This window comes from Salvia splendens, chromosome 15 (genome assembly GCF_004379255.2).
Source record: "Salvia splendens isolate huo1 chromosome 15, SspV2, whole genome shotgun sequence".
Lineage (NCBI taxonomy): Eukaryota > Viridiplantae > Streptophyta > Magnoliopsida > Lamiales > Lamiaceae > Salvia > Salvia splendens.
In genome coordinates this window covers 3,749,660-3,765,039 of record NC_056046.1, presented here as the reverse complement: position 1 = coordinate 3,765,039, position 15,380 = coordinate 3,749,660, and the positions used below count along the sequence as shown (strand labels likewise).

The window sequence follows — 15,380 nt, the reverse complement described above, 5'->3', positions numbered from 1 at the left end:
ACAGTTGTTAAGCAATCCCAATATTTGATTTCTTATGAATCCAAATATGTGTTAGTTCTATAGTGCAATCATTTAATTTCTTAAGGATCAAAGTATGTGTTCTATAGTGTAATCATTTAAATTTTTTATGGGTCAAGAGGTATGCTTCAGTTCCATAGATTATTCTCTTTCATATTTGTTCTTGATTAATCATCATATAGAACTTTATAGACTACTTTGTCATTTAATTATTCCAAACAATGCATACATCCGAATTTTAATTTGGAGGTAATTTACAGTATATGAAAATATGAACAATTGAAGATTTATTTATTTAGGAAACATAAATTTTAGTTCATGTGCATTTATTAAAAGTTTAGATCTTTAAAAGTAGTTATCCCATAAATATTGACAAGAACAACAATGTCGTATGATAACAAAAATTTAGAAGCAAGCTTGTCACATACGATTCAACAATGAACAACCAATGTCGGATAAGTATCATGGTCAAAATTTAGTAATGCATTATTCCAAATGTTGATATTGCAAACGGCATCATTTTAGCAATGATATTTATATATTGTCGTTACGTGAATAACATTGAAATAATAGTAAAAAAAATACACTTCGATCTTTCTACCAATATTGAAAAGTGTCCATTTTTATTTTTGCTATGTTTTTTGGTTAGGCAAAGATCATGTGAGTATAATAATCAATTATAGATCGAGGGTTTAACCGTAATTTCGTATGTAAATACATTGTATTCATTGGTCTTTTAAGAAAGACTGGGCTTTAAGAAGATAAATGGGCCTCATAAAGTCCATCATTAAACTATTTAAATCAGAACCCATAAGCCCAAAAAGAGGCACTGCTAAGCCAAAAAAAGTGTTAGAAATTACAATGAATATAAAAACTGGAGGGGTCACGTACAATTCCTCTCTCACATAAACTTTCATTACAAAAATTTCAATTTTCCTCTCAAAATTTTTACCTTTTGGACGTTCTCGCAACTAATTCTTGTTGGCGAGGGGAAATTTTGAAGCTGCAGCAGAAGAATCCATCAGAATTCCGAAGTGTGGTTGTTTTGATCGGAACAAATTTCTACTTAGTAGTTGGGACTGGATTAGATCTGTTTTTCATCCTTTCCCTTTTACTCAAGGGAGGAGACTTAACAGGTCAGTTTAATTTCTCTTAAATATTTCCTTCTTGAGAAATCTGGATTGTTTTCACTTCTTGTGTTTTAATTCGCGTTTCTTGTTTATCATTGTACTGTTTTCTTCTCCTTGTTGACGTTGAACATGGTTTTCTTCTTCTTCTTTGGTGTAGAGAGATGAAACGGTTGAGAGATGAGGTGTATATGAATAATCCTCAGTTTAAGCGGCCATTCGGTTCGCCGTCGTCTCGCGGGGAATCGTAAGCTCGTTACTTTTTTTTTCATTTTTTTTTTCATTTTTTGAAGTTTTATCTTCGTCCCGAACTTGCGTAATATTGTGCGATTTAGCTGTGATTTTAATGAGGTTTAGCGAACGAGGCTAGTGGTTTTGTGATGCTTGTGCGAGTTAATGAACTGGATTTGATGGAAAGTGGTTTGGATTGGAACTAGGTTAAGACTCATGGATGTATTTGTCGTTTGTTAAAATTGGATTAGGCCGTCTCTGGTAGCTGTCTAAGACCTCGGAGGGGAAAGTGGTGAATAAGGTATTCGGGTTAAGGGGGACAAAATTTTGGATCTTGATGCGTCACGTTATCTTTTATTTTTTGGGGTTTTATCGATCAGTTTAGGGTTTTTTTAAAAATCTTTTTAAGGTCCTTAAAAGGTGCACTTTTTAATAGTAGTGGTATATTTCTATGAATTAATGGATAATTTTATATTTATCTTTATTTTATTTTAAGAAAGTTTAAGATTTTTGCATTATGCATTAATTTAGCCCCTATTTTTTGTATGTGTTCGATGATTGTTTTTTTTACTTTATTGAATGCTTTTGATTAAGGCATGGGCAATCACAAGCTCCTGGTGGCGGTGGTAATGCTTCTGTAGCTGGTGGCAGTGGGACCGGCGGTGGTGGAGTTGGAGGAGGAGGAAGAGGTGGTGTTAGTAGTAATGGTGGTGGGGCTGGGGTTAGTACCAGTGGTGCTGGTGTTGCTGCTGCTAGCACACAAAAACTAACTACGAATGACGCCTTGAGTTATCTTAAGCAAGTTAAGGATATGTTCCAAGATCAAAGGGAAAAGTATGATAGGTTCCTCGACGTCATGAAAGATTTCAAGGCTCAAAGGTAAGCAGATTTTTCTCGTCAGGATCTACATGTGTGTTTGAGAAGTGAACGTGCCATTCCCTGACAACTCTGTTAACTTTTGGTCCCTACAGAATTGATACTGCTGGCGTCATTGGGAGGGTGAAGGAATTGTTTAAAGGACACCCTAATTTAATCCTTGGATTTAATACATTCTTGCCTAAGGGCTATGAAATTACCCTCACTGAAGAAGAGGAGGCTCCACCAAAAAGGACAGTTGAGTTTGAAGAGGCGATCAGTTTTGTGAATAAAATTAAGGTGGAGTCTTTGATATCTGCGTCAGAATAGCATTTCTGAATTTTTTTCAAGAGGGCGTTCATTAATGGATAATACATCTGTTTTCTTTACCTGCAGAAACGTTTTCAAAATGATGATCATGTTTATAAATCTTTCCTAGACATCTTGAATATGTACCGGAAGGAACACAAGGGGATAACTGAGGTCTACCAAGAGGTATTCATCTCCCGGAATCAATATGATTTTTTTTTGTTCTTTCTACTTAGATAGGGTTTTGATTGATTGCTTGCAGGTTGCAACGCTTTTTGATGATCATGCCGATCTTCTCGACGAGTTTACCAGATTTCTCCCTGATACTTCATCTACTGCTCCGGCATCTCATGCTTCTTTTGGTAGACATCCTTTCAATCGGTATGAGGAGAGGAGTTCTGCCTTGCCTGCAATGCGTCAGTCGCACATAGACAAGGTCTTTTCTCCAACATATTCTTTTTTTTCATTCTATTTGTGGAGGTCCTCACTTTATTATTTTAGTGCCTCGATTTGTGACTAATATTTGTGGCCTATATTTTTAGCAGCGGCAACGGAGGGACAGGGTTATTGACCCTAATGGAGACAGAGATCTTAGTGTTGAGCGTCCAGAAACAGATGATGATAAAACAGTTATGAAGTTGCACAAGGAGAAGAAGCACAGTGACAGGGAAAACAGGGACAGGAGAAATCGTGATCAGGATGATAGAGATCCTGACAATGAGAACAATGGTGATATAAGCATGCAACGACATTCTGACAAAAGGAAGTCTGCTCGAAAAGTCGAAGACTCTGGTGGGAATTCGACGTTGGCACCATATGATGATAAAGATGCAGTAAAAAGTGAGTTGACAAAACTATATCTTAAAATACTGTGATGCCGGTCAGTTCCATTTTCAGCCATAAATGTTGATATACACATGTTTTTTAGTAAGTTATAATCCTATGTAGCTGGATATCTAACAGTTCTGTAATTTTAGAACAATGTAATTGTTCTTTGCTAAATTTTCTTTAAAACATTCATGTCCCTTTTATTCCACAAAAGCTTAGACAGGGAGCATGGATCCTTCCACACTTGTTGTAGTACTTCTTTTGTTTATGCGTCCTTTTATTTTACAATTTCTATCAGTATTATGTAAATGTGTTCGTCTTGGAATAACATTTAGTTTTGTTTTATTTACCAGGTATGTACAGCCATGAATTCAATTTCTGTGAAAAGGTCAAAGAGAGGTTGCGCAGTGCAGATGACTACCAGGCATTCTTAAAATGCCTTCACATTTACAGTACAGAAATCATTACTAGAAAGGAATTACAGAGCTTGGTATGGTCCATATCAACAATATAATATTACTGTGTAATACGTTTACAAACTTTTTAAGGTATCAAAGTATGCGTGTGTGTATGTATATTTTTTCTTTCTCTGAGAAGTTATTCACTTGTATGTTCTCATATAGTTCTCGTCTTCAACTTATTCTACTTGAAGATGTCTTGTAAAACTATTTCATTTTCCGCTACCCCCTGCTTTTGGTTTGTGTTGGGGGGGGTCTGATTATTCTGGTTATTTTTTATTAGTTTTTTGCTCTGCTGTGATTCTCATACAGCATACTTTCAGGTTGCTGATTTACTTGGAAAATATCCAGATCTTATGGAGGGATTCAAGGAATTTTTGGAGCGCTGTGAGCGGATCGGTAGTCCGTTGATTTTCAGTTTCTTGAGTCATAAAATTTTGTATATTTTTTTTTGTTTCTAACAGGTTTTCAAATTTTCAGATGGATTTCTGGCTGGTGTAATGGGCAAAAGTATGTATACATCAATTTATAAATAACTCTTACAAAAATTATGAAATGCTATTAATCTAGCTCAAATTCTAATAGTTAAACCATCCCTTTCCAATAGTGTACTACAATTTGTGTTTTCATCAGAAATTACTCAGCTTTTGGATACCCTTTACCTGATAAATTTTTTGATCTGCAGAAACATTATGGAATGAAGGAAATTCCTCAAAATCTGCAAGGATAGAAGAAAAGGAGAAAGAACCAAAGCGTGAAGTGGAGGGAGGGAAAGAGAAGGATAGGTACAATTTAAAATACTGGGGAAAGTCCATTCAGGAGCTCGACCTTTCCGATTGTCAGCGTTGCACTCCCAGTTATCGGCTCCTTCCTGAAGACGTAAGTGTCCTTGATGCATATCCAAATATATGATTTGGAACGTATCATCAGTTCTTTTTGTGGGCAATCTTAAAATTGTCTTTATAAAACTGTCTTTGCAGTATCCAATAGCCACAGCTAGCCAGAGGTCAGAGCTTGGTGCTCAGGTTCTAAATGATCACTGGGTGTCTGTGACATCTGGTAGTGAGGATTACTCATTTAAACACATGCGAAGAAACCAGTATGAAGAAAGTCTATTTAGATGTGAAGATGACAGGTACAAAACCTTTTCAATTTTGGGTTCATGCTTGGCCTCTCCTGTATGATGGCTACAAAAACCTTAGCATTGTTAGTTAATATTTTTTTTGTTAAATGTGGTTTGCTGGAGCACAGATCTAGGATATTTGAGAGAGTCATGTTTCCAAAGTTCGTTTTACTTGCCATTGATTTTTTTTTATTATTTATAGCTTGTTGTGTTTCCTATAATTTCTTTCAGTGTGTATATAAGATTTTACTAAGTATGTTCTTTGTGATTCAGGTTTGAGCTGGACATGTTATTGGAGTCTGTCAGTTCAACTGCCAAGCGAGTAGAGGAACTTGTGAACAGTATGAATAATAATTCAAATGGTTCTGATGGTCCTACACGAATAGAGGACCACCATTTTACAGGTCTGTACTCTAATTGTTCATTAAAACTTGTCTAAAGCTACTTTACTTACTTCATTCTATTATTTTCCAGATAATGATTTGCATTTATACTGATAAGTGGATTTCTCCCTCTAATTTCGTATAGCTCTCAATTTAAGATGCATTGAACGCCTATATGGTGACCATGGTCTTGATGTGACGGACATTTTGCGTAAAAATCAATCTTTGGCTTTGCCTGTTATCCTCACACGTCTGAAGCAGAAGCAAGAGGAATGGACTAAATGTCGATCTGATTTCAACAAAGTTTGGGCTGAAATATATTCTAAGAACCACTACAAGTCTCTTGATCACCGGAGCTTCTATTTCAAGCAACAAGATTCTAAGAACTTGAGCACAAAATGTAAGTTTAGTTGAACTCCTTGTATTCTCTGACCCTTTATGAGTTTCACTTGGTTCTCATGTTATTTTCTGCTTTCTGTGGACAGCCTTAGTGGCAGAAATCAAAGAAACCAAGGAGAAACGGCAAAAGGAGGATGATGTACTACTTAGTATTGCTGCTGGGAGCAGGCATGCTATCATTCCAGACATGGAATTTAAATACATTGATTCTGAAGTTCATGAAGACGTCTTTAGGATTATCAAATACTCATGTGAGGAGGTCTGTTCAACAAAAGACCAGTTGAATAAAGTGTTGAGGTTCTGGAAAACTTTTCTTGAGCCAATACTCGGTGTTCAGTCCTGGCTGCGTGACTCGGAAACTGATGATGATCATGGTGCCACTAAATGTCAAATACTGAAAGGAAGCACAACTGGCGTAGTTGAAAGTGAAGGCAGTCCTAATGGGAATGCTGTAACCACGATATTGAAGCCACCAAAATCGAACTGCAATGGTACCTCCAGTAGTTCACCTGAACAAGCAAATGTCTGCCAGACTGATTTGATGAATGTGGGTGTGTTGCCCAAGGAAGGAGTAACTATGTCATCTGGTGAAAGATTAACAAATTGTGAGATCGCTGGTACTTCAGCCCCTGACGTTAACCCTGGTATGCATAAAACTAGAGCGGTAAAGGTTCATTTTTTATGATAACTATAATTTATTCTCTTTATCAAGTTCCTGCAAAAATATTATGTCCTCTTTTATCCTGTGTATTTGTTTTTTTGCTTTTTACATGTATTTAGCATAATTTTGGATGTCTTTTGAAATTTAAGGACGTAGTGCAAATTCGTCAAAAGTGATTAATGGTCCAATCGAGGAAGGCAGCGAAGGGAAACCTAAAACAGACAATATGTTTTCCTCAGAGGTATAATATGGTCCTGTTTTTTGGCATAACTTTTAAAGTTCAGTTCTAGATTCATTCTTCCACTTTCTGTTCTACCTTTTTCTCATTCCCTTCCATTTAGTTTCTAGTAAATTAGGCATAATTCTGTTTCCTTGTTTTTAGGGCGGGGAGACATTGAGATTAAATCAATCAACGACTGGAGAGTTTGCAGAAGGCTCTAAACTTGCTTCATATAACGTTGATCATGCGGATCCTTGTAAAATCGAAAAAGAAGAGGGCGAATTGTCTCCTACTGGAGATTTTGAAGATAATTTTGGTGCATATCCAGATGCTAGCTTGCAAACCTTGCCTGAGAAAAATCATGGGAATGTTGGGATGCAGGGTCAAACAGCTAGTCATGATGAGATATGTGTAGATACTGCTGGTGAAAATGATGTAGATGCTGATGATGAAGACAGTGAAAATATTTCTGAGGCTGCAGAAGATGTTTCAGGCAGTGAGTCCGCTGCTGATGGATGTTCAAGGGAAGAACATGAGGAAGAGGATGATGCAGAGCATGATGATGTTGATGGTAAAGTTGAGAGTGAAGATGAGGCTGAAAATACTAGTGAAGCTCAATATCATGGTGGCGATGGTGCAACGGTCCCACAGTCTGAACGATTTTTGCAGACCTGCAAGCCTCTGTCAAAGCATGTGGCTTCCCCGTCAGTAGGTGATGAAAAGAAGGATCGACATGTTTTCTATGGCAATGACACATTTTATGTGCTCTTCAGGTTGCATCAGGTAAATTTATTCTTGGGGTGTTGTTTCTACTTTCTAGTGTTCTATGTGGTACTCCGATATAGATCTGTCCAATTCCCCTTCTGCTCGCCTTGTGTGTAACTCTTTGGTTAATATATGGCATCAGCATCCTTTATGGCATATAAAATATTTTTAATTTCTAGTTTTTTGTTCTCCCACTTCCCTTGTTGATGATATATTAATATTTTTTTTCATTTCCCCAGACACTGTATGAAAGAATATTATCCGCCAAGGTGAATTCTGTATCTCGTGAATCAAAATGGAGAACCACAAAGGAAGCTAGTTCTGATCCTTATGGGAGGTAATGTAATCGCATAATTAGTTTTTATCATCTCAAAAGCTACCAAACTTTTAATTTTACGCAGTCATGTTTACTTCAGGTTTATGAGGGCTTTATTTAGTTTACTTGACGGATCTTCTGATAATGCCAAATTTGAAGACGATTGTCGATCTTTGATTGGAAACCAGTCATATGTGCTTTTCACACTGGATAAGTTGATTTATAAGTTGGTGAAGCAGGTAATCTTTTAATAAAACTATGCTTTGATTTTGGTTCTTTTAAGATTAAGCTCCTACATTGTCTATCTGTGTTTCTTTCTGCAGCTCCAAACTGTTGCAACTGATGAGAACGACCTGAAGCTGCTTCAGTTGTATGAATATGAGAAGGCAAGGAAGCCCGAGAAGTATGTTGATTCAGTTTATTATGAAAACGTCCATGTTGTTCTGCACGAAGAGAATATATACCGGCTTGAATTTGTAGGTTTCGATTGGATTATACCTTTCCATCATCACTATATTGATATATGCCGAGTTTATTTGTATAATAAGCTATTTTTATGCTTGCTGCAGACATCTAATTCTACCCACTTATCCATCCAATTGATGGATGATGGATGCGAGAAGTCTGAAGTTGTTGCAGTTTCGGTAGATCCTAACTTTGCAACCTATCTACATAATGATTATCTTTCAGTTCATCATGGAAAAAAGGAGTCATCAGCAATTATGCTGAAAAGGTATTCTTATGCTAGTAATTTCCAATTGCACAACTTGAAACATGCAGTCTTCTCCCCCACCCTTTTCTTTTGACATGGGCAAAACTCTTGACTAATTAAAAATTTGGTGTGCGCGTGACTTTATGCTTTGCAGCATAGTAAACGTTGAAACTGGATTTGCAAATATTTCAAAAAGGTCTTAAAGGCTAATAATTAGCGAGGACAAGAAATGTAACGTACCTGATATTTTGTGTCATTTTCCTTTATGGTTGGGCAATCAAAGAGAAGTAAATTGGAGTGATAAATTCACAACGATTATATTTGTAGTGAGTTTCTAATCTATATGGGGTACATGCAGGAATGTGCGCAAGTATAGTAATTTGGATGAATCTACAGCTTTCTGCAGGGCAACAGAAAATGTCTTGATCATGAACGGCTTGGAATGTAAGATGGCCGCCACCTCATCAAAGGTATGGTTTTTGACGTTGTAACTCGTTTTGTCTTGTACTCCCTCCGTCCCGCACTACTTGCACTTATTTCCTTTCTGGGCGTCCCAAGTTATTTGCACTCCTTCCATTTTTAGTAACAATTTATACCTACAGCCGTAATTGTTGACTTTGTCTATCACTCATTCCTTAATCTCCATGCCCAAAAGGAAAGGTGTGAGTAGTGCGGGACGGAGGGAGTATAAGATTCTATGCGATTTATGTTCCCCATACGGGAAGATGTTACACGTGCGCATTATGGTTCTTTGTCACTCTCTCACATGTATACACATGCACATGCATTCATTCTAAGGTACTTAATATAAATTTAATTTCCAAGAACTTCCCTTTTTGTTTTAGCCAATTCGACATAATCTCATTCTTTATGCAAGAAATTGTTTATTGAACCTCACAGTACCATTGCTAGGCATTTGATTTCTATCATTTCTAACCTTCCCAAGTCACTCAATATGCAAGTTTGATTTGTGACCGTACTGGACCTTTTTCGTTATTATACACATGCTGTTTTCCTGCAAAACTCCAAGTTTTCCTGATATTAGAGGACATATTGTTATTTTTCCATGGAAGTGGCTTGATGGTCCTTGTTATATTGTTGAAATTCCATTTCCAATTCCTATAATTTCAGATCTCATACGTCCTCGACACAGAGGACTTTTTTATTCGCCTGGGAAGGAGAAGGGAGAGAATGAAAGAACTACAATCGCAGAAAGCCCAGGCAAGGGTAGAACAGTTTCGCCAGTTTCTGACGTCTTCTGTGAGTTAGCAAGTCCCTCTCTGATGCCTTTAGGTACGAATACGTTACTTCTTTCTCCTGGAGTTCAATTAAACTTTGAAAACATGTCGCTCTTTCATTGAAGACGCTGTGCAGTGTCTTAATCGGATGTCCTTGTTTTTGGCAGATTTTACTCCTGGAATTTGACAGGTACATAATTGCTCGTGCAACTTATTTATTTACTTGTCGATGAATCAAATAACAAGGAAGCATCGAGTTGGTTAGGATCGAATAATCTCTCGAGATGAAGCGAAAATGGCGCAAGAGTGCCGTTTCTTTGTACATAGTGAGGAGGGTTCCCCCCCTAACCTTGAACATGTTTATTCGATTGTGTTGGTTTTGGGCTTTGTTGTACTGAGCTACTTGAAATGTAAAAGGTGGCAAATTGGTGGGATAGGTAGAAATAGTATAGCAGAATTTGATGTTCAACTATTCATTATCTTTTTTTCTGGAATACATATATAAATATGTGAATATAGTTCACTTTCTATTTATTGTTTCTACACTTTGATGTTGTAAATGAGATCTTTTAGAATTTCATAAAAGATGTCATCCGCCGTCTAGGAAAAATTTATAACAATATTTCTATTTAGTTTGAGTTATTAAAAGTAAAAAAAAAAGATTAAGGAATTATAGTCAAATCAAAGGAGGAGAATTCACGTAAAAGTAAATTTCATCGACTAAGTAATAGTTAACTCCCTAATGTTGACTTATTCTTGTTGAAAGGAGTAGAATTCTACAACAATTTCTCTGCCTAGTTCTCATTAATTTTAATAATCATGTTGATATCGTAGTCAACAATCATAATGATCTCATAATATTGTTTCAAGAGTCAAGACGATTAATCTTGCTTTAACCAATAAGTAAATAAAACATTCTTAAAAATTTACACTATCGTTCATATGATTGTATTGTATCAAAGTAAATATGATAGTACTATCTAACTCTATTCACGAAAAATAGTCATGTTTTTTCATATTAGTTTGTTAATTAAAATTAGTCTTTAGTTATATCTGGTAAATTTCTCTCTAATGATGCGAGTTCTATTTTTTACTATTAATATTTTATCCACTGTTTTCTTTATTTTTTTTTCTTATTTTTAATATTTTGCATTTCATTATCTACTAATCAAAATTATTTTTTGTAGAGGGAGATAATATTTTTTTATTATTAATTTTATATTAAATTGTGTTAATCAATATCAAAGTTATTATTTTTTTATATTGTTAATATTTTTCAAAATCATTCCAAAACTTAAACTACATTTTGTAATTAGCAGTTCAATCATTAAATTATTAAATACGATCTGCAGCATATGCCAAAAATGAGATTGAGAGTCCTGCAATTCTGCCACCTCACCGACCTAATTAAATACGTAAATAAATTAATAGCAAGATAAATCGTAATACTGTGATGAAATTATGTGGTGTGCAGCATGGAGAACTTAATTTAATTTATTTTCAGGAATGTCTCTTTTATGCAGCAAGGAAGCATCGCAGAAGTAACCTATGAAATAATTCAATCATCAAACGTCAGTATACTGAAAAAGTAAACACTTTCACAATTGTTAACTCTAATATTGTGACGAAAATAAAAAAAAATGTTAATAATACTAAAAGTTTGACAATATTTTCACCTTTATGATAGACTAGGATCAGTTCGAAGTGATTAAATACTGAAATAGACTAGTTTCAATTCCAAGTTGACAAAATTGAAGATAGATAGAAAAAAAATAATTAAATTTTATTTATAGTGAATGAGACCACTTTATATAGGAAGGAAAATTATTATAATAGAATGTGACTAATTTTTATAACCAACTAAAAGTAAGAAAACAATAATTACTCCTATTTGTTGTGAATGTAAATACAACTATTAATTTAGTTTTATCTCTCGAGCCAATACTAATTTATGCATAACATTAGTTTAGAATGTTTAACAAACTAGTATTTCATTTATTTGTCAATAAAAGTTTTGTTTTATCATTTTAATCTTTTCATCAATAAAAATATCATTTCATTTTTATTACTTATAAATGATAAATAAGTAGATTTCACGATCCATAAAATCATTTCACTGATATTTTATTATTATTATAAATGAATATTTTCTTCATCTTTTTAGTGCTATAACAATTTTTCTAGACATAGTATTAATTAATGAATAAATATGTACTTCTAGTAAGTTAAGTGTAGTGTGAATGAAGTAGGTAAGAAAATTAAGATGATAAATAACGAGAGAATGCTCTGTTGGACACATTAATTAATGAATACATACTAAATATTTAGTGACTTAAATGTAGAATGAATAAAGTATGTAAGAGAATTAAATAGTAATGTAAGGAGGAGAGATTAAAATAAGAGATTAACTAAAAAATAAGTCAACTTTAATAAAACAATTTAAAAAAATATTACTCAATAATCAATACTAGGAGTATTAGAATGAAACAAGTATTTTACTATTCCCCTCTCACAATAAGAGTCATATTTCATGTTTATAAAAAATGGTAAGTGGGTCTCAAATTCTACCAACTTATTTCACTCACATTTTATTATAAAATTAATATGTATAAGTGGGATCATATTCTATTAACTTATTCAACTCATTTTTCTTTACATTTTCTTAAATATATATGTCATAACTAAATATGACTATTATTCCAAGACAAAAGAAGTATATAAAAGTAAATCATAGTACTATTTCATTAACTTTTTCAAATTCCAACTTTGGTGGCATTTCCATAATGTGTCAGTTTGCGTATGCTCTTATAAATGTTCTTCTCCATCAACCTCTCCTCTCCTCTCCTCTGCTCACTCACATCTTCACACAATGATAAAATCGTTAATCCTAGCAACGACACTGGCTCTCCTTGTATCTTCACCTTCAGCAATCAGAATCCCTCCTCCTTCCATTTCCGACTACAACCAGTCGCCGCAATACACAAACGGAGACCAATGTCAAAGCCGAAAACTTCAATCTGCCATCCTTCACTGATTCACATCGCCAGCACGCTCGATTTTAATTACTTGCGAGGCTCAATCGCATCCATCCATTCAATCCTCCGCCACGCCGATCTAGCCGCGATCGTCAAATCCGCGTTCCCGCGCTTACCCCTTCGAAAAGGAATCCGAGATCAAGCAGCTGATCTCCTCCGCCATCCGCCCCGCCCTAGAGGATCCGCTCAACTACGCGCGGATCTACCTCTCGGAAATCCTCGATCCGTGCGTCAAACGCGTCGTCTATTTAGACTCCGACACGATCGCCGTCGACGAGATCAAGAATCTGTGGTCGACGCCGCTGACGAGATCGACAGTGATCGGAGCTCAGGTGTACTGCTGCGCGAACTTGACGAGCTACTTCAACTCTGAATTCTGGTCGGATCGGAGCCTGTCGCGCGCGCTGGAGGGGAAGGGGGCGACGCCGGCTTTGTGTTTTGAAGGGCCCTTGGCCAAGCTGGATGTCAAGGCCCCATACTGGTCGGCACTCGGGACGGGACGCAGTGTCGAAGGTGCGATGCCGTGCCGCGATCTGATCTGAGAGACGACGGAGGCGCAACGTTTTTTGGAGGCGGCAAGCAGAGGCGGAGGCAGAAAAAATTTGCTGTAGGGGCTGAGCTCCACTATATATTTTTTTCATTCTCAGCTTAGTTGGAACTAAGGGAGTATTATATTATATTATATTATATTTATTTAATATAATAAAATATAATATAATACTCCCTCCGTTCTAACTAAGTTGAGACATAACTTTTTGGAACGAATGGTATAGATGAGAGATGAATAAAATAGAAAAGATAAAGAAGAAAGTAAAATAGGTGATGAAATAAAGTAAGAGTGATTAGATGTTTGATTTTTGTCAAAAGGGGAAATGACTCAACTTAGTTAGGATATCTCAAAAAAAAGACGGAAGGAGTATAATGTAAAAACTGTAATAACAACCACCATAAAGTAGTAATCGTATATATTTAATATGAATTAGTCCAAAAGATATATCTTATAAAATGAACATGTCATATTTGTGTTTTAATATCTAAAGTGATGATAACTCAATTTTACGTGTTTTCATTGATTGAAAACGTTACAAGATTTATTCGTTATTAATAGTTGAAAACAAATCCTTCTCAATATACATGATTAAACTACTACTCCTATCATTTATCTCCCACTTAATTTTGCAAGTTAATTTTGATAGTCTTCATTACGCCCAAATGCTCATTCTTAACTTTTTTTTAAATCCAAAAAACGTGTGTCGACTTTTAATTTTAAATCCTTATATTAATAAGAAAGAAAAAAAATTGTGTGCCCTTATAGAGCTTTTATAAATCTGAAGGATGCATTCTCTTTTTTTAAAAGTGAAAAACGTGTCAAACATATAAATGTGGAGTCAGACTTGTTTTTATAGTATTATTTAATTCCTTTTAAAAAAGTACTCATCATCTTCCTCACAGGGCCAACGCCATTGTTAGAGCATCTCCAGTGGGCGGACATCCCACTAGGACATCCACTAGGACATCCCAAAAACACCTCCTGCCACGTCACTAGGACTTCCCATCCCACTGCCACGTCACTAGGACATCCCCTCCTATGTCCGCCCTTCCCACTAGGACATCCCGCAATAAAAAAAATCACAATAATTTAATTACGTAAAAACGGAAATATAATTTTGACACGGAATACGGGAAAGCAAAATACGGGCGTCCGCCACTGGAGATGCTCTTACTATTTTTTCTGCAAATTCTTTCATTTTCCTTCTTTAATTTCAGGCTTTCAGCCCCTTACAATTCTTCATTCCAAGATAATTTGTTCTTCAGTAGCATTGTTTGGTAAGGGTTTAACATCATTTTTCAGAATTTTGAAAAATTTGGAAGTAGGAAATACAGAAAAATGAAAAATTGGGTAAGGGCTTAAGCCCTACCCTCTTTCCTAGTGTGTCCGCCCCTGGCGGCAAGGTCAAGGGCTGTTCTGCCTGTTCGTTTTCGTATGGATCGACTGGCGACTGCGTCTCGGACTCTCGGTGGAACGGTGGCAGGCTGGCAACTCAAAGGACATCGCTGGGTGCCTGGGTTACCTTGGCTGACCTGCTGGGCCTAAGAAGCTGCAAAAAAATTTGGGCCCCTGTCCATCCTGGGCCCCTGGCCGTGGCCTTGGTTGCCTATGCCCAGAGCCGGCCATGGGCGTGCTACTTCAATACCGGGGTGATGGTGGTGGATCTGGAGAGGTGGAGGAGCGGCGATGATTATACGCGGAGGATTGAGTGGTGGATGAAGACGCAGAAGGAGAGGAGGATTTATGAGCTAGGTTCGCTGCCGCCGTTGATGCTGGTGTTTGGGGGGGAGGTGGAGGGGGTGGATCATAGGTGGAATCAGCACGGTCTAGGTGGGGATAATGTGGTGGATAGTTGCCGGAGGTTGCACGGCGGCGCGGTGAGCATTGAAGCCGTGGGACAGGCTGGATTGATTATGTTTGGGCACCGTTTGATTTATATAGGTTTGCTAAGTAGTAGTAGTAGTAGTATCAAAGCATTTTAGAATTCTTTTTGTAAATGAAAATGTGCCATAGTATACTATTTATTCTTTTTCCAACTCTATATACAATTTGTTCATTCTTTTTTATAAAGTAAATGTGTTCTCTTTTATTGTAAATTTATTAGTACAAGTGAAAGAAGGATGGGAAAATTCGCTCTTTGAATTCATTTTTT

At 36.2% G+C, this 15,380-nt stretch overlaps 1 protein-coding gene and 1 pseudogene across 8 annotated transcripts; both read left to right on the top strand.

Annotated features, from left to right (window-relative positions):
- Positions 1-915: 915 nt before the first annotated feature.
- Positions 916-10,175, top strand: LOC121768007 (paired amphipathic helix protein Sin3-like 2). Of its 8 annotated transcripts, none has more exons than XM_042164349.1 (24): positions 916-1,154; positions 1,306-1,392; positions 1,971-2,255; positions 2,348-2,531; positions 2,628-2,726; positions 2,803-2,976; positions 3,086-3,380; positions 3,722-3,858; positions 4,150-4,225; positions 4,307-4,336; positions 4,512-4,705; positions 4,807-4,961; positions 5,223-5,353; positions 5,478-5,732; positions 5,818-6,375; positions 6,542-6,633; positions 6,775-7,395; positions 7,617-7,714; positions 7,794-7,932; positions 8,017-8,169; positions 8,263-8,426; positions 8,764-8,875; positions 9,537-9,698; positions 9,811-10,175. In XM_042164349.1, the coding sequence occupies exons 2-23, from the start codon at positions 1,310-1,312 to the stop codon at positions 9,672-9,674; spliced, it is 4,173 nt and encodes a 1,390-aa protein (XP_042020283.1). In that variant the 5' UTR covers positions 916-1,154; positions 1,306-1,309; the 3' UTR covers positions 9,675-9,698; positions 9,811-10,175. The 8 variants fall into 8 exon arrangements, with proteins under 8 accessions (XP_042020283.1, XP_042020280.1, XP_042020284.1 ...); XM_042164346.1 differs by having other exon boundaries at positions 7,779-7,932; XM_042164350.1 differs by having other exon boundaries at positions 4,150-4,228.
- A 2,327-nt stretch (positions 10,176-12,502) lies between these two features.
- LOC121768674 lies at positions 12,503-15,210 on the top strand (annotated as a pseudogene).
- The last annotated feature ends 170 nt before the right edge of the window (positions 15,211-15,380 follow it).